The following is a 22237-nucleotide window of genomic DNA, read 5'->3' on the forward strand; positions in this document are numbered from 1 at the left end:
AGGTAGGAGGGCTGTAAACATGTTTATTCCTGCTGTAAACATGTTTATTTCTGCTGTAAACATGTTTATTTCTGCTGTGAAGTTGGTCTTTTTAACATGGGAGTCTATGGAGATTTGCTCTGTTTTGCAGCCCCTAGTGGATGAAGGGGGAACTGCAGTTTTTGGTACTTTTGCACAGGCTTCACTTTAAACCGTCTGAGGTTGGCTCTTGGCCCTCTTCAGTATCTTAGCTGTTCCTAGGACTGATCTCTTCTGGACGGAGATGTCTGATGTTTCACCAGGTATCTGTTGGAGCCACTTCTCCAGTGTGGGGGACACGGCCCCCAGTGCTCCCATCACTATGGGTACTACTGCTTTCACCCTCCAGGCCTTCTCCAGTTCTTCCTTGAGGCCTTGGTACTTCTCTCGTTTCTCCTTTTTCCTGATATTTCCATCATTGTGGATGGATACATCGATCACTACGGCTTTCCTCTGCTGCTTCTCCATGACCAACATGTCCGCTTGGTTGGCCACCACCATTTTATCTGTCTGGGTCTGGAGATCCAGACAGAGTAAAGTTATGCAATGTCTCAAAAAGAGTTTGCAGCAGAAATGATTTTATTATGCACCCGCATAAATACCCGCATTTTATATATATATATATATATATATATATATATATATATATATATATATATATATATATAATGCGGGATGTATTTATGCGGGTGCATAATAAAATCATATCTGCTGCGAACTCTTTTTGAAACCCAGTTGAGTACAGATACTTGTCTTCTGCCCCCTGGTGGACACATTTGGCACTACACTAGTGAGGTATTACAAATGACATAAACACAAATTATTTTGTTTCCTTTTTAAATATATTTGTTAAAGAGACAAACAAATAAACATCCAGCTGTGTTTATCGTGACAAAGAAGAGAATTGTTTCAGTCTTACCTGTGTTGATAAGAATCTCAGGCTCGGCTCCAGATGCCATTGACGCTCTGTTGATTGTTCGTGCAGATAAATCGGTCCAATACACCTGATTTTCTCGGCAGTCGTAGGCTATTCCAACAACTATGGAACCCTGCATATTTAGGAAAATACAGACATCAGTTCTTATGCCTACTTTTAGTCCTGATCAGACAACAACCGTGCTGTCTCAACCTGCTGTGAAAAGAGCAGAACATGCCATCAATCTCTTACATGCAAAGTTAGCAGAGTTTTGGACTGAGCTGCATCTAGTCTGGTTCCTTGGAGAGGAAGCGCTCCGATCTTCTGTCCCTGGGCGTACAGCAGGGTGACCTCAGTGGTTGGGGGAGGGGTTACATCTGGGCGGGGCAATGGATGGACGGTGGGCGGGGCCACCGATGGAAGGCCTGGGACAAGATGCACAACAAGCATGTCTACTTCTGATTCTGGAAACATCCAAAGGACTCTGTGGTTACTTACATCCAGGTTTGACAGCGTCATGTGATCGGGTACCAGGAACCTCCCGTCCATCCTGGTCTACACACCAACAGTAAGTGGTCTCCCCATAACACTGGACTGGACTGAAAATGCACCAGAATCAGAATAATTTTATAATAAGTTATGAGGTGTTAACTTGATGCCAGGAAGGCAAGACATCAGCAATGATCTTAGAGAAGCAACTAACGCTGCCCAGTTGTCCCAGGAGTGGACGTCCCAGTAACTGTATAAGACCCAACATCTCAGACTCTCCAGGCCTTAGTTAGCACGTTGAATCTAAATAAAGTTCATGAGTCCAGTTAGAGAAAGACTGAAGCAACCAACCAATGTCCTCCGGACCAAGCAAACCAAGTGGACTTGGTCTGAATGTACATTGCTTCTGCTTTAAGAACTAAGACCGTTTATTTACCTTCATGTTTGACCCAGCAGACCCGGGATTGGTGGATAAATATTCTGTAGTACAAACTTTAATATCAGCCAGTCAAAATATCAGACTTGATACTTCTTTGAGTATCAAGATACTACTCTGATCATATAAAACATGTTATTTTTTCCTCTTCTGGGAGTTTAATGCAATAAAACTGCATGTGAACAGTGTTTCTGTGTCACATGATTAAGGCAGCCTATCAGATGTCTCGGTGCCATGACGATGCTGCTGGACGTGATGATCAGCTTTTGTTTTGATATTTTACTGATTTAATACAGGTCATTGCCCATTATATTATACTTTATCACATTACTTTTAAATATTACATTTAGGATTTTCTATTTAATAGATGTGAATCATGTCATTGACTTGTTGTTGATTTTATTTCCAAATTATTCATTATGATATTAATTTATGATCAATTTAAAAGTGCTTCTTTGGAGTCATGTTCAGCACTTTGTTGCAGCTGGCGTTGTGTAAACGTGTTACATAAATAAAGTTGAGTTATTGATGTTCTTGACTTTTATTTAGATTTAATTTTTCCTTTGCAATAAAGACATTAATGCACACAGTTTAGTTGTGATTTACCATTAAATCAGTGTTGTATTGATTAAAGTACCAGAAACTAATGGCATCGAATCGACAGGAAAAGTTCTGATATCGTCCATCCCGACTCCGAAAAGCTCCAAATTTAGAATGAAAGCCATATTTTCTACTTAGGAGACAGCGGTGATGCTTACCTGAACTGTCCGTCTGCTTCACACTGAGGCAGGTACTGCTGTGGGTCCGGTTTTCCACCGTAATGTTCGATCAAATTGGCCCTCCATCGTTCACAGACGCTCTCCGGCCGCCTGTTTGGAGCCACGGGACCTACAGGGAACATCCACATTCACCCCATGTCTGGAATATTATAACTCAGATCCTCTTCTGCTGACATTTATCATTATTTATTACATCTTGGAGTTTGTACTGCAGATTAATGGGCCGCATCTCACTGCAGTCCAAACATAACGGGCTTCATAGAGCCGCTTTAGAACCAAGCCTGAAACCACTTCAGGCTTCGACTCGTGTTTATTCTGCAGTTTTTCGTCTCACAGTAAATTTTTATTGTCAGATTCCACTACAGACGCTGCTCTGCAGCGAGACGTCAGGATATTAAAATAAATAAATGAACCTATTAGGCTGATCTAGATTTTAGAGCAAATATTACGGGAAGCTGAAAGTCTTGTCCCTCCTTTGGTTTTACTTGAACCACATAAGCATACGGGTGATTTCTGCCAGCTCAGTAAACACAGCCTGACTTTCACTAGACTTTAATGAAAGCATATGATTTTCTACTGAATTACAGAGAATATAAATCCCAAACCAAACCCATTTAGTGCAACTAAAAGTACATTACTCCAGAGCAGTGGCCACCCACAAATAAAGATGAAACAAGGCTGTGGTCATACTGGGAAGATATGAACAAAGTAAAGGGAAGACTGAGGATTAATGCTACAATTTTTACATTTTCAGACATAAAGACAAAATTGGTTTTCTGAAAGATTTATTTGATTTTCACATCACGTGTGTGTGCTTGATTTTATTTTCTTGTCTTAGTTTATCAAAGGCTAAAGTTGACTTGAGACATTTTTTTTCACCAAAAACAAAAGCAATATTTGTCAGTGTCGACAAACAACAATTGCGACTTGCAGATTTTTCCATTGAGCAGTGTTTTGTACAAACGCCCCATTTTTTGTAAAATCCCGAAAGCCGGGCGAGTTTTTGCGAAAAATGCGGCTTATGCTAGGTAGCCATGTAGCGCTGTTTTGGGGTTTTCTACTTGCTGTGGAGAATTTGCTTTAGCTTTTTTAAGCTTTTTGCCCTCATTTTCTTTTCTAAAACTCTGAAATTTGCTGTTTGTTCCACACCGCGCCATCTTTACTGGAAATGAACTGGTCACATGACCTCCCACGTCATGTCCACGTACAAGCCAAATGCGAAAAAAAGTGTTTCCATTACACTTTTGCAATATATTTCTATATTAAAACGTCAGAAAAACCACCTCATGAGAGCGTGAAAACTTATTGATATTTGAGACTTTTTCGAAATGTAGGTGTTTCCATTAGCAACTTTTTTTCTAGGTGTAATGAACTGAGTTTCCATTAAATTGTTTTTGCAAAATAAGTGCAATATTTGTACGTTTCAACAAACAACAACTGCAATTTACAGGTGTTTCCATTGAACAGTGTTTAGCACAGAAGCCTCAGTTGCCAACACTGCCTCTTTATGGTTTCAGGTGGTACTGCACCATTTGCTTCACAATGGTGCAGAAAATGGACCAACGCATGTAAATGAAGAAATTGGGCTAACTGCTCTGTATCTAGTGATGGGAAGTTTAAAGATTCAGTTCATTTGGATTCGATTCCTTAAAAGAGTTGTTTCTTTCTGCTCCAAAAGGATTCATCAATTAGTTTCACTCAGAGGATTTAATTTAGCAAGTGAAAATGTGATGGAGTGGCGACCTGTTCAGGGTCTACCCTGCCTCTTGCAAAATGATTGCTGATATAGGCTTCAATTTCCCCGCGACCTTTAATCGGACTATGTCCATCCATCCATCCATCCATCCATCTTCTGCCGCTTATCCGGGGTCGGGTCGCGGGGGCAGCAGCCTAAGCAGGGAAGCCCAGACTTCCCTCTCCCCAGCCACATTTGCCAACTCTGCGGGGGGATCCCGAGGCGTTCCCAGGCCAGCCGAGAGATATAATCCCTCCAGCGTGTCCTGGGTCTTCCCCGGGGTCTCCTCCCAGAGGGACGTGCCTGGAACACCTCACCAGGGAGGTCCAGGAGGCATCCTGACCAGATGCCCGAGCCACCTCAACTGGTTCCTCTCGATGCGGAGGAGCAGCGGTTCTACTCTGATCTCCTCCCGGATGACTGAGCTCCTCACCCTATCTCTAAGGGAGAGCCCGGCCACCCTGCGGAGGAAACTCATTTCAGCCGCCTGTATACGAGATCTCCTTTTTTCGGTCGCGACCCACAGCTCATGACCATAGGTGAGGGTAGGAACGTAGATCGACTGGTAAATCGAGAGCTTCGCCTTCTGGCTCAGCTCCTTCTTCACCACGACAGACCGGCGCAGAGCCCGCATTACTGCAGACGCCGCACCGATCCGTCTGTCGATCTCGCGCTCCATCCTTCCCTCACTCGTGAACAAGACCCCGAGATATTTAAACTCCTCCACTTGAGGCAGGACCTGACTCCCGACCCGGAGAGGGCAATCCACCCTATTTCGGCTGAGGACCATGGTCTCAGATTTGGAGGTGCTGATTCCCATCCCAGCCGCTTCACACTCGGCCACGAATCGCTAAAGTGAGAGCTGGAGATCACGACCAGGTGAAGCCAACAGGACCACGTCATCCGCAAAAAGCAGGGACCCAATCCTGAGGCCACCAAGCCGGATCCCCTCAACACCTCGGCTGCGCCTAGAAATTCTGTCCATATAAGTTATGAACAGAATCGGTGATAAAGGGCAGCCTTGGCGGAGTCCAACCCTTACAGGAAACTAATCCGACTTACTACCGGCAATGTAGACCAAGCTCTGACACCTGTCGTACAGGGACCGGACAGCTCGTACAAGGGGGTCCGGTACCCCATACTCCCGGAGTACCCCCCACAGGAGCCCCCGGGGGACACGGTCGAATGCCTTCTCCAGGTCCACAAAGCACATGTAGACTGGTTGGGCAAACTCCCATGCCCCCCCCAGGACCCCAAAGAGGGTATAGAGCTGGTCCACTGTTCCGCGACCAGGACGAAAACCACACTGCTCCTCCTCAATCCGGGATTTGACTATCCGGCGGACCCTCCTCTCCAGGACCCCTGAATAGACCTTACCAGGGAGGCTGAGGAGTGTGATTCCCCTGTAATTGGAACACACCCTCCAGTCCCCCTTCTTAAAAAGGGGGACCACCACCCCAGTCTGCCAGTCCCCCCCACCTCACTCGGGACATGGTTGAAGCTCTGCTGAAGGTGATAGTTGAAGTTTGCTCTGACATGGGACTCTGCCAGACCTTCCCAGCAGACTCTCACACCACAAAAATTTATTTACAAAGCGCCTTTTGCAGCTCTGCACATAAAATGAAGATAATATATTGAGTTATATGAATCAGCCTGTTTTAGCAATTTTTTATTATCTTTTTAAATCACAAGATTCTTTTGTCGAGTATTTGTTTTTCCATTATTTCTAATATTTAAAACCTTTAAGAAGCAGAGGAACACAGAACCACACCAAGGCCAAAGTCTGAACATTATGACACTTTAAAATTCACTATTTTCTCCATTTTGTTTCTGACTATTTAACTTTCTCTGGTACTGGTCTGTACCAGTACACTCCTCATCTTCCTTCTTTACGAAGTGGTTTGATCCCAGTCTTTCCTCCTATGGAACTGATCCAATAGTGTGCCCATCAAAATAATGTCCTTCCCCTTCTAAAGACTGGATTTTTAGAGAGGAGTTTTTTCATTTGGTTGACAAAAAGGGTGGGCTCTTAGAGCCAGCTCATTCATCGTTAAAGATTCTTCTCACCTGGTCTGTCACAGTCTACAGGTGCAGCACCAGGGGAAGTCCTGGTTCCTGCTCTCTCTTGTCCACTTCTGTCAACACACCAACAATCTCCAGTGGAATCATGGCACTGAAATACACCATAAATTCCTTTATATAGAGGAAGATGATCCAGGAAACCAAAATAAAAAAAATGCCAAAAGGATCAGAGAATGTACACAAAGGATCCAGATTCACCTGTTGAGGTAGATACTGTCCTTCTGCGTCACACCGGGGAACAAACACTCCTGTGACGGGGAACCCCTCTGGACTGGTGGTCTGAACGCCGTCTCTGTGCTGCTCACACTGAGTTTCAGCTCGCTCTGGTTCACAGAGGAAACCATTGTTTTAACACAATACAGGTGAATGGAGTCACATTTATAACCAACAGCAATCATACTGAGCATTCTGTTTTCTTCCTGACATTAACATGATGGTTGCTGTAGGCAAGTTTTCTGAAATTTTAGATTTAGATATGTTAAATATACAATATTATGGCCAAAAATGTGCAAAAATGTTTGAACCCTAACAGAAAAGCTGCACGAGTTTCACATGTATATAGACATGTAAACCACATGTGCAAATGTGGAACGTTTTGTGATTTACATGTGGTTTCCAAGTTTTTCTTATATAATTAGCATTACAACCATATTTGATTGACATGTTCTTCACATGTTTTCATGTGTATTTCACATGATTTACATTTTCTTCACATATGATTCACGTTCTTCACATTTGATTTATATGTTCATTATATGAGATTTACATGTCAGACACAACTGCTTCACATGTTCTTTACATGTGATTCACATGTTCTTTACATGTGATTCACATGTTCTTTACATGTGATTCACATGTGGATCACATGAAGTTTCAAAAACACATTTGCACATGCAGTTCATATGTGAATGTGCATGTGAATTACAAATGAACACATTCTTTATATGTGGATAAAATTTAAATGTTTGCACACATGGTTCACATGTACATGCAGAACATGTGATTTTTCTGTAAGGGAAACATCTCTACACTCCAACAAGGTTCAAAGTTTTTACTTTGTTGAAGTATTAAATTCAAAACATTTTTGATATCTTAATTCATCAATTTAACAATTTCAGAAAATACGAGTGACAACTAGAAACACTACTTTTTTATTTTTTTTATTTTACCATGTTTTAAGAAGAAATGTTCTGTAAATCAGGCTGTTAATTAGTTTTAGAAAAATCCATTGGTAAGCACACAGGAGCAACAGTGGATGGTTTGGTGTCTAACAGTGCTGCTGAAGCTGAGATTTTAGATTTTAAGAGGAAAAACGTTTTGGATCGACAGTTTCAGGACATTTTTGTTCTTTAACACTTAATTTAAACATTATGTTCAATAAAATGAATAAAAGCAAAGCAGAAAATTGATAATTTGCAAAGCATGGTGACTAAAACATGCTAACTTAATGGTCTATACCACTGCTAGCTTATTTTCTTTCATGATATGATGAAACAAAACACCTCAAATGTATATTTTTGACCCAGGTAATAAAAAACATCGTCTGTTTTAGCTTGCTATCATAAGACTGAATATGCAGATGTAACTCACCTGTTCACCTCTGACAAAGACTGCAGATCAAGGTTTGCTAAACAAACAGCATCAAACCCCATCTTCCCCTGTATTCATGGTCAGGAAAACTTTGACCGCTATTGCACAAATCAAGCATAAATCTGCAATCTCACCTGGTTTGTCACAGTCTTTAGGTTGTGTACCAGGTGGCGTCCTGGTTCCTGCTCGCTCCTGTCCACTCTTGTCAACACACCAACAATGTCCAGTTGAACTGTGGCACTAAAACAGAAACAAGCTAGCTTAGGCGCTGCATTTATGAGGCAAGTTAAAATGAAACAGCTCTGTTATTCTGCAGACCTGCCGTGGTATGTACTGTCCTTCAGCATCACATTGGGGAATATAAGCTTCAGGCGTCAAATATCCCTGCTGTGCTCTTTCTCTGTGGTGTTCACACACAGTTTTGGGTCGCTCTGGTTCATCTGGAAATAGAGTTATCATGTAAACAGTCAAGCAACCAATGTTTTAAGTGAATTATAAACAATCCACAACAGTCTCCAAGTCCATGCTGCAGCTCAAACAGGCCATGTTGTTGCATTATGCTGATGATATTCAACTATTAGTGCCGTCAGACCAGCCTCACCTGGTCTATCACAGTCTCTGGGTGGTGTTCCAGGTGGAGTCCTGGTTCCTGTCCTCTCTTGTCCAGTGCTGTCCACACACCAACAGTGACCAGTAGAACCATGGCACTATCGCCGTAATACGAGATTGTGTAGTTATGATTCAAGCTGATGCACAGTTAAAGTAAAATTCAGTAAAAAAAAAAAAAACTGAGATGCAAACCTGCTGTGTTTGATATTCTCCATTTTCATCACATTGTGGTACGTAAGCTCCAACTGAAGTTCCAGAGGCCTGGATGCTGTCTCTGTGGCGGTCACATGGGCCCCGTCTATCACCTGGGCAAGAATTACTTACATTAACACAATTTATTTACCAAAAACATGCAGATAAGTTCTGTAAGAGACTAAGAATGATTTATGTGGTTCATGTAAAGATTAGAGTGTGGAAAGGTTGGGAGGGTGCTTTGTTTGTTTCAGAGTAGGAGTGAAAAGTTTAGTTTAAAGAGGACCTGACCTGTTAGTTTCCTTTCATTTCATTATCTTGGTTATGTCTAAACTATTGCTGAATTAAAAGGATTTAGGGTAAGCATCTTCTGATTGGTTGGATTCCTAAAGGTTTGTCAAGGAGGCAGCAAAATCCACACACATCTGGAGCAATGTTGTTTTCCTGTGTTTCCTTGTCCAGTTGTCCTGTCCCTTCTAAAGCTGCAACCCAACCCTGGATATGCAGCAGGAGATGGATGGATGGATGGATGGATGGATGGGTGGATGGATGGATGGATGGGTGGATGGATGGATGGATGGGTGGATGGATGGATGGATGGATGGGTGGATGGATGGATGGATGGGTGGATGGATGGATGGATGGGTGGATGGATGGATGGATGGATGGGTGGATGGATGGATGGATGGATGGATGGATGGATGGATGGGTGGATGGATGGATGGATGGGTGGATGGATGGACGGATGGATGGGTGGATGGATGGATGGATGGATGGATGGGTGATTGGATGGATGGATGGGTGATTGGAGTATGGGGTATGAGTGTGTTGAATGAGTGTGTGCATGTGAATGGGTGAATGTGACAAGTAGTGTAAAGCGCTTTGAATGGTCTGCATGACTAGAAAAGCGCTATATAAGTACAAGTCCATTTACCGTGGATGGATGGATGCATGGATGGATGGGTGGAGAGATGGGTAGATGGATGGATTGTGGAGGTTTTCCACGACTTTTAGAAGCCTTTCTCGTTCATTTCACTAATTCTGTAAAACTCTGCAGTTTGCTGTTGTTTGTTATCATGAACCCCCCGTTCATGATAGCAAACCTTGATCTGCAGTCTTTGTCAGAGGTGAACAGGTGAGTTACATCTGCATATTCAGTCTTATGATAGCAAGCTAAAACAGACGATGTTTTTTATTACCTGGGTCAAAAATATACATTTGAGGTGTTTTGTTTCATCATATCATGAAAGAAAATAAGCTAGCAGTGGTATAGACCATTACATTTTTCTCTTTAAATACTTGTAAAAATATGTCCGTCTCCTCGTACATACATACCGCACCAGCTTTACATGAAATGAACTGGCAACATGACTCCAACGTCACGCCTGGTGACGTGTAAGTACCAAAAAAGGGTTACCATTAAATTTTCAGGATATACTTTCATATGGACACATCTGGAAAAAAAAACACCAGATGAGAGCATTTCGCGATATTTGAAAGGGGTTTGAAACGTAGGCATTCCCATTCCCAGTTTTTCATTGCAATGTTTATGTTTTGCCCAGTTCAAAGGTTAATGGAAATGCAGCTCATGAATTCCACACAAACTAATAAGCTTAAAATACATGTCTGGATGTTGGGAGAAGACTTTGTTTAAATCACTTTTAATCATTGAAAGATAAGCTGAAAGATAATTCATGATATCTCGTTATTTCAATCCCATTTTAATATTCATTTTGGGCAGCTGCTTTGTTTCTGCCTTGGCCACGAGACCTTTAACATGAAAAGACTTGACTTTGTGCAGCCACTGACGACCTTTCTAGAGTTTATAGTGATGCAGTTGTTTCTCTTTACATGTTATCCCCAATGTTTTGAAGGCTTTTCTCTTTTTAAGATTTTCAAGTGGTTTAAATAACAATTTTGCTTGTTATTGGTTGAACAGTGTGGTTTGTTGTGTTTTTGGTAAATATTTGCTAAAGAACTCTAAAACGGGTCAATTTTACTGACACGTCTGTAAAATACATACTTTTTGCATGATTGTATGGTAAAAACTTTGCTCAAAACGATCTGCTACATGTCTACCGCCCCCTGGTGGAAGTCTTGTGCACTACAATAACTTGTACGTATTAAATTTTAATAAACAGTGCATATATGCAACTTACAGTAGTTTTTACACTTTGTTAAAGGGCTGAATAAAGAAATTCTGATTTTAAAAATCAGAATTTCTGGCATCAGGCTTTAACTGGATTATATTTTAATACAAACTGCATTTACAGTGTAATGCATATTAGGTAAGGACTGAACAATGAGGGGCTGTACATTACACAGTTTTAATGTATGATGGGAGTGCAGAACACTATGACACAGTGAAGTGCAATAAAACCGTGTAATCCACGGATCCTAGGTATTTATCCTGTGTGGGAGCATTATACCATCATGGGCCAACACAGTAAACATTCTAAAACAAATGTTTATTTAGTTTTTTACAAAACCTATTTAAAAAACAGCTAAACATACTGAAGTATAGAAGTATGAATTTTGACATTAAAATTCTCACTGACCATGCCATAAAGATGAATAATTTACATGAACAGCTTTTGGAGATCTACGATCTCCGGAAGAACACCAGAAAGTGTCACTAGATTTGGAGCTAGCTGCTTTTGGTAAAACTTGTACTTTAGCTCTGAGGTTTCAGGTCGAAGGTGATTGGAAGACGTCTGGAACCATTTGTCGGCACTTTTTCAGAGCCCAAACCAATCTGTTGGTTCTGCTTCCTCAAAGCTTGGTCATTCACCCTGACGGCTCATTTCCTACAGCTCACGGCGAAGCTGCTGAATGATTGCTTCACATGCCAGATATTCTGCTTTTCCCTTCCAACGAGACTCACCCACTCTGTCGCAGTCCACTGATGGGGAACCAGGTCCGGTTCTTGTCCCTGGCCTTTCCTGTCCTGTACTGTCCACACACCAACAGTGTCCAGAGGAGCGATGACACTGGACACAGTAACAGAAGATGATGCAGTTACAGCTGCTGTTGTATATAAATGAAGTCAAATGAAAGCAAACGGTTAAACGATGTTACTGATGCGAACCTGTCGTGGTAGATACTCTCCATTCTCATCACACTGGGGTACATATGCTCCAGTTAAAGGGTATCCCTCTGGACTGGTGGTCTGCACACTGTCTCTGTGGTGCTCGCAGCGGGTCCTGGGACGTTGTGGTTCATCTGGATAACAAAAAAGGGGCACCGCTGCCTTCATTTTTTGACAGTCATGATGCACAGGTTTGGGATGTAAACGCCTCCACAGATCGGAACTGTGTCACCCATGTTCTTCATCCTCCAACTTTACTTTGAGATGAGACTAGGGAGTACTTAGGAAGTACTAAGGAAGTTGTATGAAGTACTATGGTTGTCTTTGAAAGTAGTTTATTGCTCCTAGGAAGTAGTAAGGTTGTTTTAGGAAGTAGTAAGTTTATCCTAAGAAGGAGTAAGGTGGTCCTAGGAAGTACTCAGGTGGTCTTAGGAAGTCGTAAGATGGTCCTAGGAAGTAGTAAGGGGGTCCTAGGAAGTACTCAGGTGGTCTTAGGAAGTAGTAAGATGGTCCTAAGAAGTAGGAAGGGGCAGACAAGGTGGACTTCCGGGATGAGGCGGAAGCGAGCACAAGCGTGAGGTTTTACCTCTCAGACGGTCCGACACTCCCTGACTAAAAAAAAACATTTTAAAATGTGAAATATCGGTTAAAATAGTATGTCAGGGAGTAAGCAAAGAAAGACAAGGGCAATTCAGCAAGAAACTGCGAAAAACAAAGAGCCATCGCCCTCCGAGACCAGTGCGGCTAACAAGCTAGCTATGGAAGCTAGCATGGAAGCTATCCAAGCTAACATCATCGCGGAGTTAAGAAAGGTTCAAGATGACGCCAAAAAGGAGCTGATTGACAACATCGAGGCTTTGAAAACTGAAGTGACTGGCTTTAGAGGAGAAATGGGGAAACGCATGGATGATATTGCAGAAGACCTGAAAGGGGTTACGCAAAGAGTGGAGGAGACGGAGCAGAGAGTGGCCGACATAGAGGAGTTCAATGTCGATGCGAAAGAAGCCTTGGAACACGCTCTGCAAATGCAAGTAGATCTTCAAACGCGTATATCAGATCTAGAGGCACGGTCACGTAGGAACAACATACGAATACATGGGATTGTTGAGGAGGCCGAAGGAACCAACATGCTAACGTTTATGGAGAACTTTTTGAAGTCTGAGCTCAACCTCTCAAACACGCCTCTTAACATCCAGCGTTGCCACCGCTCGCTTGGCCCCAAACCCCCGATGAGCGCTAGCCCGAGGTCTATCGTCATGTGTTTCTTGGAGTATACAACTAAGGAGAAGGTATTGCGCACGGCATGGGAGAAGAAGGTCATCGAGTTCAGTGGGAAACGTGTGTATTTTGACCACGACTATCCCAGTGATATTCTGCTCAAGCGCAAAGCCTATAATCCTATTCGCAAAACATTGAAAGAGAAGGGGTATCGTTTCCAAACTCTGCATCCAGCCAGGCTTCGTGTGTTCCTCGATGGTACCACTATTGTTTACAACAACCCAGATGATGCTACGGACGATCTGAAGAAGAGAGGAGTGATACAAGCCGGCACCGATGACACCGCGCTCAGCCACAAGCCAAGAAAAGCCGCCTGGGAAAAAGCACGAAGAACTGGATGGAGCAGAGATGACCATACCAAGTACATTCAAGATAAACTGAAAGGATTTAGACGCCCCCAAACTACCGAATGATTAAGACACTTTGGTGAACATTTTCCTACGTTACAACGAGCTCCACTGATGATCACCGCCCATAAAGGTTGAAGATATAAGAGACCGTCACCTGCGGAGCGTTTTCGCCACGTGCTGCTACTATGGACAGGAGTTGGAGAAGAGTAGAAGCACGGAGAGGGGCCCCCCGGTTTCCCTGGGACTCCCCTCCCAACTATGAAGGTGGATTTATACCTCACTTTTGGAAGTCATTTGAGTTATTTGTTCAATTATGTTTCATATTTTCAGTTCTTGCAGATCCTTTTGTGTTTAACAGAGCATTTAGAGAGGTGCATATGTGTTCCACACCTTTAGATTATGGCTAAACAACATTATAAAGTAATCTCACTTAATGTAAATGGTTTACATAACCCCATTAAAAGAAGCAAAGCTCTGGCTAAAATGAAACGTGATAAATATGATATCATTTTCTGGCAAGAAACACATGTTTCTGATGCAGAGCATGAAAAAATACGTAAAATGGGGTTTAAAAACTTGTATTACTCCTCATATACAAAAGGTAATTCTAGGGGTGTTGTGATCTTAATACCAAACAGGATAGACTTTCAATTTTCATCTCAAATCAGTGACAAGGAAGGACGTTATATACTTGTAAAAGGTTTCATAGATCACAAAGAAGTAACTTTGTTAAATCTGTACAGACCACCTGGTAAAGACAACTGTCTAATTAAGAAAATATTTGATCTTATAGCAACAGAAATATCTGGTGTGTTTATCTGTGGAGGTGATTGGAATATCTGTCTGAACACCTCCATAGACTCTTCAAGCAAAATTAAAAAAACCCAAGCAGAAGCAACCTTAACTAAAAAAATGCTTAAAAAACTCGGAATGATGGATGTATGGAGAAATCTGCACCCAACGGATAAAAGTTATACCTTCTTCTCACACTCCCATCACGTACATTCAAGATTAGACTATTTTTTTATGCTAAAGTCAGAGAGACATAGAATCGTAGATTGTAAAATAGGAGTAAGAGACATATCTGACCATGCATCTGTTTGTTTAACATTACACCTGGATAATGACCGTAAAGAAACATTGTGGAGGTTTAATACTAGCTTTTTGAAATATAGAGAATTTCAAAACTTTGTTGAAGAAGAAATCGGTGACTATATTCACCATAATGATGGAAATAACATTTCTCCGAGCATTTCATGGGACGCCTCAAAGGCTGTTCTCAGAGGAAAATTGATCATGTGGTCTTCTATGAAGAAAAAAGAAAAAGAAAGTCACATTATTAATTTAACTGACAAATTAAAGTCCCTTGAAAAAGAACATATGCAAAGTAATAACAATGATCTACTAACACGTATTGCAGAAGTAAAGCAAACATTGAACAAAGCATATGAAGATCAAATAGAAATGAAAGCCAAATTTATGAAGCAAAATTACTACGAAAATGGACCTAAAGCCAAGAAACTTCTCGCTTGGAGGATACGAAAACAGCAGGCCGACAGATTCATACACAAAGTGAAAAGTCCTCTTGATAATAACGTATATCATAATTTAAAAGACATACAGAATTCATTTGTAGCATATTACACGCAACTATATACGCAACCACAATCAGTGGATCAAGCAGCTATAGACCGTTTTCTCTCCTCCCTCGACCTGCCATCAATAGGAACAGAACAAAATAAAAGATTAAATCAACTAATAACAGAAGAAGAAATTGGCAAAACAATTTCTAAATTGAAAACAAATAAAATGGCGGGTGAAGATGGTTACCCTGCAGAGTGGTACAAACACTTCCGACACTTAATTATTCCTCAACTTAAAAACTGTTTTAACCACGTCTTAACAGGAGGAGAAATACCACCGTCATGGAAACGGGCAGTAATTTCAGTCATCCACAAACCAGGTAAAGATAAAACTCTATGTGGCTCCTATCGGCCAATTTCAGTTCTAAATATTGATTACCGTATATTTACAACAATATTAGCTAAAAGACTTGAATCGATCATCCCTGAAGTAACAGACACAGACCAATCGGGTTTTGTCTGTAATAGACAAACTCATGATAATATAAGGCGAGCCCTTCATCTTTTTAACAAAATGAAAAATAAAGAATCAATAGCTGTCAGTCTTGATGCTGAAAAAGCATTTGATTCTGTTGGATGGGACTACTTATATTTAGCTTTGAACAGATTTGGTTTTAATAGCAATATAATTAGATGCATACGATCTTTGTATGATTCTCCAACCGCCAGAATCAAAATCAATGGCGGTCTCTCTGACATAGTACACCTAGAGAGAGGTTGCCGCCAAGGCTGCCCGCTCAGCGCGACGTTCTTTGCCCTCTTTATAGAACCTTTAGCTCAGGCAATCAGAGAACATAAGGACATCTCAGGTATCATCATAGGAGACACAGAACACAAGGCCTGTTTGTATGCCGACGATGTTCTTCTTACATTATCTAACCCCAGTGTAAGTCTGCCCAATCTCCTGTCTTTGCTAAAAGAATTTGGTACATATTCAGGGTACAAGCTAAATTTACAAAAAACCCAGGTTATTTCATTCAATTATAAACCATCTTTAGAAACTCAAAAAATATCTAAATTTAATTGGAAAAATAATAAAATTAAATATTTAGGTGTCCAAATTCCAAAAGATTTATCACAATTATTTGAAGAAAATTATACAATTTTGACTTCAAATATTAAAGCCGATTTACAGTGTTGGTCCCTGCTGCCAATGAATATGTACAATAGAATTGACATAATAAAAATGAATGTCTTACCGCGAATTCTTTACCTGTTTCAAGCACTCTCAATTTCAGTTTCCTCTAAGCAATTCAATGACTGGGATAGAATGATTTCAGATTTTATTTGGGGAAAACGAAAACCAAGAATAAAATTTCAAACATTACAATTACGAAAGGAGGAAGGCGGATTAGCCTTGCCATGTCTAGAAAATTATTACAGAGCAGCACAGCTGCGGATACTTATGTGTTGGTGTGACCCATCATTTGAGGCCAAGTGGAAAGAAATGGACCAATCCCATTTTGACACTCCTCTTCAGTCCATGCTTGGTGACAGACCTCTTCTTAAAAAATATTTAACTTCACAATTATTACCCATTTGGATAGTTGTACCAATAAACACTTGGTTTAAAATACTTAAGGACAGCGACACTGAGAGGAGTGCCAAATTTTTACGATGGCCAGCCTATGATTCTGATTTTTTGCCCTCAAAGATAGATACTGGTTTTACACAGTGGTCACAAAAAGGTATCACAGGATATTGGGCTATCTCAGAAAAAAATGTTCTAAAAAGCTTCTCACAACTTTCAGAGACATACAGTCTGGAAAAGCATGATCTATACAGATATTTTCAGTTACGGCATTATTTTGATAAGAACGTTAAGCTCCCAAAGAAAGAAGAAGTAGGACTTGTTAAGATTTTCTTGAAATCTTGCAAAGGTAAGACTCCAAAGAAGCAAATGTCAAAGCTGTACACTTGTTTACAATCTTTAAAAAAACATTCAACTATATATATTAAAAAAGCTTGGGAAAAAGAAATTGATGTGATAATTTCTGAAGATGACTGGTTAAATATGTGTAAAGTTGCCATGACTACTTCCTCTTCTAATCTTTGGAGAGAGTTTACATGGAAAAACATTGTACGTTTCTTTATACCACCTTATATTACAAGTAAACAATGTAAAGATCCAGATAAAGCTTATTGTTGGAGAAACTGTGGAAATGCTTGTGCAGGACACTTTCATGTTTTTTGGGACTGTGTCAAGATCGCACCCTACTGGGCAGAAGTTCTAAAAGAAATTAAGAACATACTTGGGCTGGACTTGCCATACGACTTTATAATCATATATTTAGGCAATGTACCTCAAAAACTAAAGAAGTCGGACAAGTACTTGTTATCAATACTGTTGGCAGGGGCAAAGAAAGCCATAACACGCAAATGGTTACAAGAAGATGTCCCCTCTACACTAGACTGGATACAAATTGTTTCTGAAATTTATGACATGGAAAGACTGACATTCTCTTTAAGGTTGGCCGCGGAAAAATGTAAAAAATATTGGGAAAAATGGGACAGTTACACGAAAAAAAGGACTTTGTGATGGACTTCCTTGGAAGAAGGGAAGAAAGAAAAAAGAAGAGAGGGAAAAAGAGGAAGAGGGAAAGAAGAAAGAGAAAAGGGGAAAAAAAAAAAAAAAAAAAGAAAGGGGGAAAGAAAGGGAAAGGAAAGAAAGAGAAAGGTATATGTATAAAACCAATTACAATGTTCATGCCTTGCCTGAATGTCTAGATGTACCCTGTATGCTCTGTGTTTTTGTGTTCATTTATTATGTAGTGGTCTGCATTTTTGTTTTGATCTGTTTAAAATTTAAAAATGTCACTTATAAAAATAAAGTTTAAAAAAAAAAAAAAAAAAAAAAAAGAAGTAGGAAGGGGGTTCTAGGAAGTAGTGAGATGGTTCTATCCATGCCTGATGAATAAATGATGAAAATACGCTAAAACAGTGAAGCTGAACAGTTTTACAGATCTTTGAAGGCAAATATATCTGTAATCCAATTTTAACTATCAGCACTTGTATTGATTGTGATATAATCAATAACCCCCAAATTCATCTGAGAAACAGCACAAGGATCCAGAAAGAAGCAAAGTCCAAGATGATGAGGAGAGGGAATACTTCACTATGAGACCTGCTCCATGGTCCTGCTGGTTGCCATGGAACACCAGCCGGACCTTCATGACTCATTTAAAGTCATTGGAGACACGTTAGCAGAGTTTCCGTCTCACAGTGACGTCTTTGTAACCAGCAGTCTCTGCTTTCATACAACACCTTGTTTGTGCGGAGATACGACCAGAAGCTCTAAAGCGGACAGTGATGTTCTCATGCTTTGTTTTATTTCCATATAACTGTTTGCAGTTTGTCTCATTTATTGTCTTTTAGCTGAGTCATGTTGCTATGCTACATGTTAGCATCGCTGCTACCTGCTGTCTCCAAGGACGATGCTTCCTCCTGAACAGGATCATGCTGAAGTTAAATTCCTTCCTGTTTAGCTTTACGTTGCTTGGCAACTCATTTGGACTCGTAGAAATCTTCCTTATAAGGGCCGATACAGGAGACTCCGTGGAGATCCACATCAGCTGCTGCGTAACTGAAAACTGAGAAACGTGCAGTCCTTCCACTTCCCACTGCACTCGTTCACACCTGTTTCTTCAGGCCTTCCGAGAACATGACCCAATGACCTCAGCCGAGCACAGCCCTCAGACTCAGAGACACACTCACATAAACATGCCTTGTGTTTGATTTGTTAGCGAGCCGAGGAATTGGGGGGGGGGGGGGTCACAGGTCAGTGTTTTACAGGAAAGCAGAGAGTCGTGACATAATGCACCTGCTGGAAAGTACGAGTGGGAAGCTGGACGAAGGGAGGGAGCTTTCCGTTTGTGTATATTTGTCTTGACTCACTTGGGTTGTCACAGTCTTTGGGTGGTGCTCCAGGCGATGTCCTGGTTCCTGGTCTTTCCTGGCCCCCACTGTCCACACACCAACAGTATCCAGAGGAACCATGACACTGAAAACATAGTGTCCAGTTGCAGTTTAACAGAAAATTAAAAACTCTAGTTTGGAAATGATCATTCAGGTGCTGACCTGCAGTGGTGTGTACCGCCCTTCTGCGTCACACTGGGGAACATATGCACCTGCTACAGGGAGGCCATCTGGGCTGGTGGTCTGGACACTGTCTCTGTGGCGCTCACATGCGGTTTTAGGCCATTCTGGTTCATCTAAGCCAAACAAACAGCTTTAACTAATCCAGTTGTTTTATTAGATATGACATCAAGAAAAAGAGGTAATACCTGCTCTTTCACAATCTTTGGGTGCAGTCCCCGGTGGAGTCCTGGTTCCTGGTCTCTCCTGTCCACTACTGTCCACGCACCAACAATGTCCGGTGGAGCCGTGACACTGCAACATGCCATTAAACCTCAGAATCAGCCTGTTCATGTAAGCTACGACCCGGACATGCAGTTAGCTAGCCTGTGCCCACCTGCAGGGGTCGATATCGCCCATCAGAGTCGCACTGAGGGATAAAGGCTCCGAGACTCGCACGTCCATCACCGTCTCCACTCTGCAGACTGTCTCTGTGCCTCTCACATTGGCTCTTCGACTGACCTGGTTTCATGTGAGAAAACAGCCATTAAAGTTGGATTTCAGGTGCTTGTTTAAGCCCCTGGGGGGAGATTATTATGTTGTAAGGTTTTGGTTTGACAGTGTCAACCGTGTAATTTAGGATGTCAGTTTTCTCCACATCTTTCAGCTACATGAAGAAGCCTCTGACTGAACATGTTGCTGTTTTCTCACTGTGTTGTGTAGAAGGTGTGAGGAATTAGCTTCTGCTGCAGTTCTACCTCCCATGAACTGATCTTTTCAGCGACCATGACATGTTAAAGTTCATACGGACTGCAGGATCCCGTCCTTTTAGCTTTTTGTTAACATTGACTTGATCTACTCGTACAGTCTTAAAGCAGCGTACAGACCACAGACTGTATATAAAAGATGGGCGGAGCCTCCATGACGTAACCTGGAGGCTCCGCCAGTAGGTTTCTGCAGCGTCGCGTGTGTCATCTCTCACGAAAAATACAAAAATGTCCAGAGGTGGAGCTGAGAGAGGGGCTGTGAGTGTAGGGATGAATTATTGACATCTAGCAACTCACTCTGACCTCCTTGTAGCTAAGAGCTAACCTGGAGCTAACGGGAGCTAACCATCTAATGGATGGCAGGCTAAAACCAAGTTACCCTGTTAACCGGCGAAAATCTGCAGTTATCCTATATTCCTTCTTCTTGAAGCAGGATATCTGGTACCTGTCAATCAAAAGGACACGCCCCTAATTATGTCAAATTTTAAAATTACTTCGAAACAGAGAAGTTAGAAAATCATGAAGGTAAAGCCGACCTATTAGACCTATAACATTTTTTGTCGAAGGCCGTAAACTTGTTTATTTCTGCTGTGAAGTTGGTGTTTAACTCTGTTCTGGAGCCCCTAGTGGATGAAGGGGGAACTGCAGTTTTTACATTTCCACATAGGCTTCACTTTTAACCGCCGGAGGCTGCCGCTTGGTACAGACACATTCGAGTCCAGGACATGTTGCTGCAGCCATGTCTTGGTGAAACAAACACTGCATGGAAATATTCCGTATGTCTCTTCGTTAGCGCTTCAAACTTGTCCACATAGTTAGCCAACATTAACATGGAATAGACTTTTGAAATTCCTCCTTTTTTCTCTCGCCTCCTCCCTGACCTGCTTCGTTTTCTCTTCATCTCGTCTGGGATTCAGTGTTATTTTACTCATTAACTTGCTCTTGGAGAATCAGTTGATCCTGCTGGTAAACAACTTATAATAATACTTATAGAAATGAGAAGAATCCAGTTTATGGGAAGAAACCAGTTGAGAAGCAAAGTGGAAAGTTGGTTGTTTATATATAAATATACAAATTTAGTTTTTTCTACGGATAGAGATGGTTCCCATGACAGATCTGCATATGTCTTCTATTACAGTAAAAATGGAAAATGATTAGTCATTTTGCAAACTGAATCACTTCCAGACCCCACCACAGTAAGAACTTTACAGACCTTCCTGCTGGGCGCAGTGGAAACCGTCGCCATTAAACCCTGGCTGGCACCGACACTGGAAGGATCCCAGTTCATTGATACATCTCGCGTTGATGTGACATGGAGACGAGCTGCACTCGTCGACGTCTGGGAAAAACATAACGGATGTAAATAAAAACACAGAAAAAAGGGATTTGTTTTGATATGAGGTTAAGTAGAACATAAAGTGTTATTTGGGGCGTTTGGAAGAAATTCATTTGAAGTTCATCCTGATGGGTAACAGGAGGACACTTAAACCCCGGACACAGCTCCTCCACACATTCCCAACCAGCAAAAACATGGTGCCATCGCTGCATTTTAGCCCTGTTTTATTCTCGTTTCTGTCTTTTGCAGCTGTGCATGTCTACACAAAACACATCACGTTCCAAAACTCTTCAGGGACGAGCAATTATAGCTAAGAAAGGAGAGGACGACAACAACAGTGCAGGTTTATTTCCATTAGTAACGGGGTGTTGGAGTTATTACACATGCAGGCAGACAAAGCAAGTTTAACAGATCTTTTTTGGGGGGGGGGGGGGCATGATATTGCTGACAGCTTTAATTATATTTATTTTCAACAACTTATTTTAAACTTTGATGTATGATATTGTTGTTACTATTCAAAGACCTAACATTGTTTATATATATATATATATATATATATATATATATATATATATATATATATATATATATATATATATATATATATTTCTAAATATATATTTCTAAATATTTATAAACCCTTCATAGTTTGAAGTTTGATATTTTCATTTCATGTTTATAATTTAACCCATAAAACAATACTAACATATTTATACAATGGTTTTATTAACACATGATAAATAGTGAATGCAAGATAAATGTTATAATATTTGAGTGAAAATACTAAAATCAAAGAATTTTTATTAAACAGAAATGTTTTTCACAACGGATGGTGCTCCTTAATAAAACCATCAT

At 41.1% G+C, this 22237-nt stretch overlaps 1 protein-coding gene across 3 annotated transcripts in view; it reads right to left on the reverse strand.

Moving 5' to 3' along the window:
* nid2a (nidogen 2a (osteonidogen)) overlaps positions 1 to 22237 on the reverse strand; it is a 94815-nt gene that overhangs the window by 9551 nt on the left and 63027 nt on the right. For all 3 annotated transcript variants that reach the window (XM_079263883.1, XM_079263884.1, XM_079263882.1), the window contains 17 exons: positions 21260 to 21385; positions 19677 to 19801; positions 19489 to 19594; positions 19283 to 19416; positions 19100 to 19205; positions 11935 to 12068; positions 11731 to 11836; positions 8847 to 8959; positions 8647 to 8752; positions 8364 to 8485; positions 8180 to 8285; positions 6654 to 6778; positions 6441 to 6546; positions 2618 to 2747; positions 1433 to 1533; positions 1187 to 1359; positions 938 to 1067 (listed from right to left, as the gene is read on the reverse strand). In XM_079263883.1, the coding sequence (XP_079120009.1) occupies positions 938 to 1067; positions 1187 to 1359; positions 1433 to 1533; positions 2618 to 2747; positions 6441 to 6546; positions 6654 to 6778; positions 8180 to 8285; positions 8364 to 8485; positions 8647 to 8752; positions 8847 to 8959; positions 11731 to 11836; positions 11935 to 12068; positions 19100 to 19205; positions 19283 to 19416; positions 19489 to 19594; positions 19677 to 19801; positions 21260 to 21385 (2049 nt within the window). The remainder of the gene's footprint in view (positions 1 to 937; positions 1068 to 1186; positions 1360 to 1432; positions 1534 to 2617; positions 2748 to 6440; positions 6547 to 6653; positions 6779 to 8179; positions 8286 to 8363; positions 8486 to 8646; positions 8753 to 8846; positions 8960 to 11730; positions 11837 to 11934; positions 12069 to 19099; positions 19206 to 19282; positions 19417 to 19488; positions 19595 to 19676; positions 19802 to 21259; positions 21386 to 22237) is intronic.

The sequence above is a fragment of the Telmatherina bonti genome (genome assembly GCF_933228915.1).
Source record: "Telmatherina bonti genome assembly, chromosome: 24".
NCBI lineage: Eukaryota > Metazoa > Chordata > Actinopteri > Atheriniformes > Telmatherinidae > Telmatherina > Telmatherina bonti.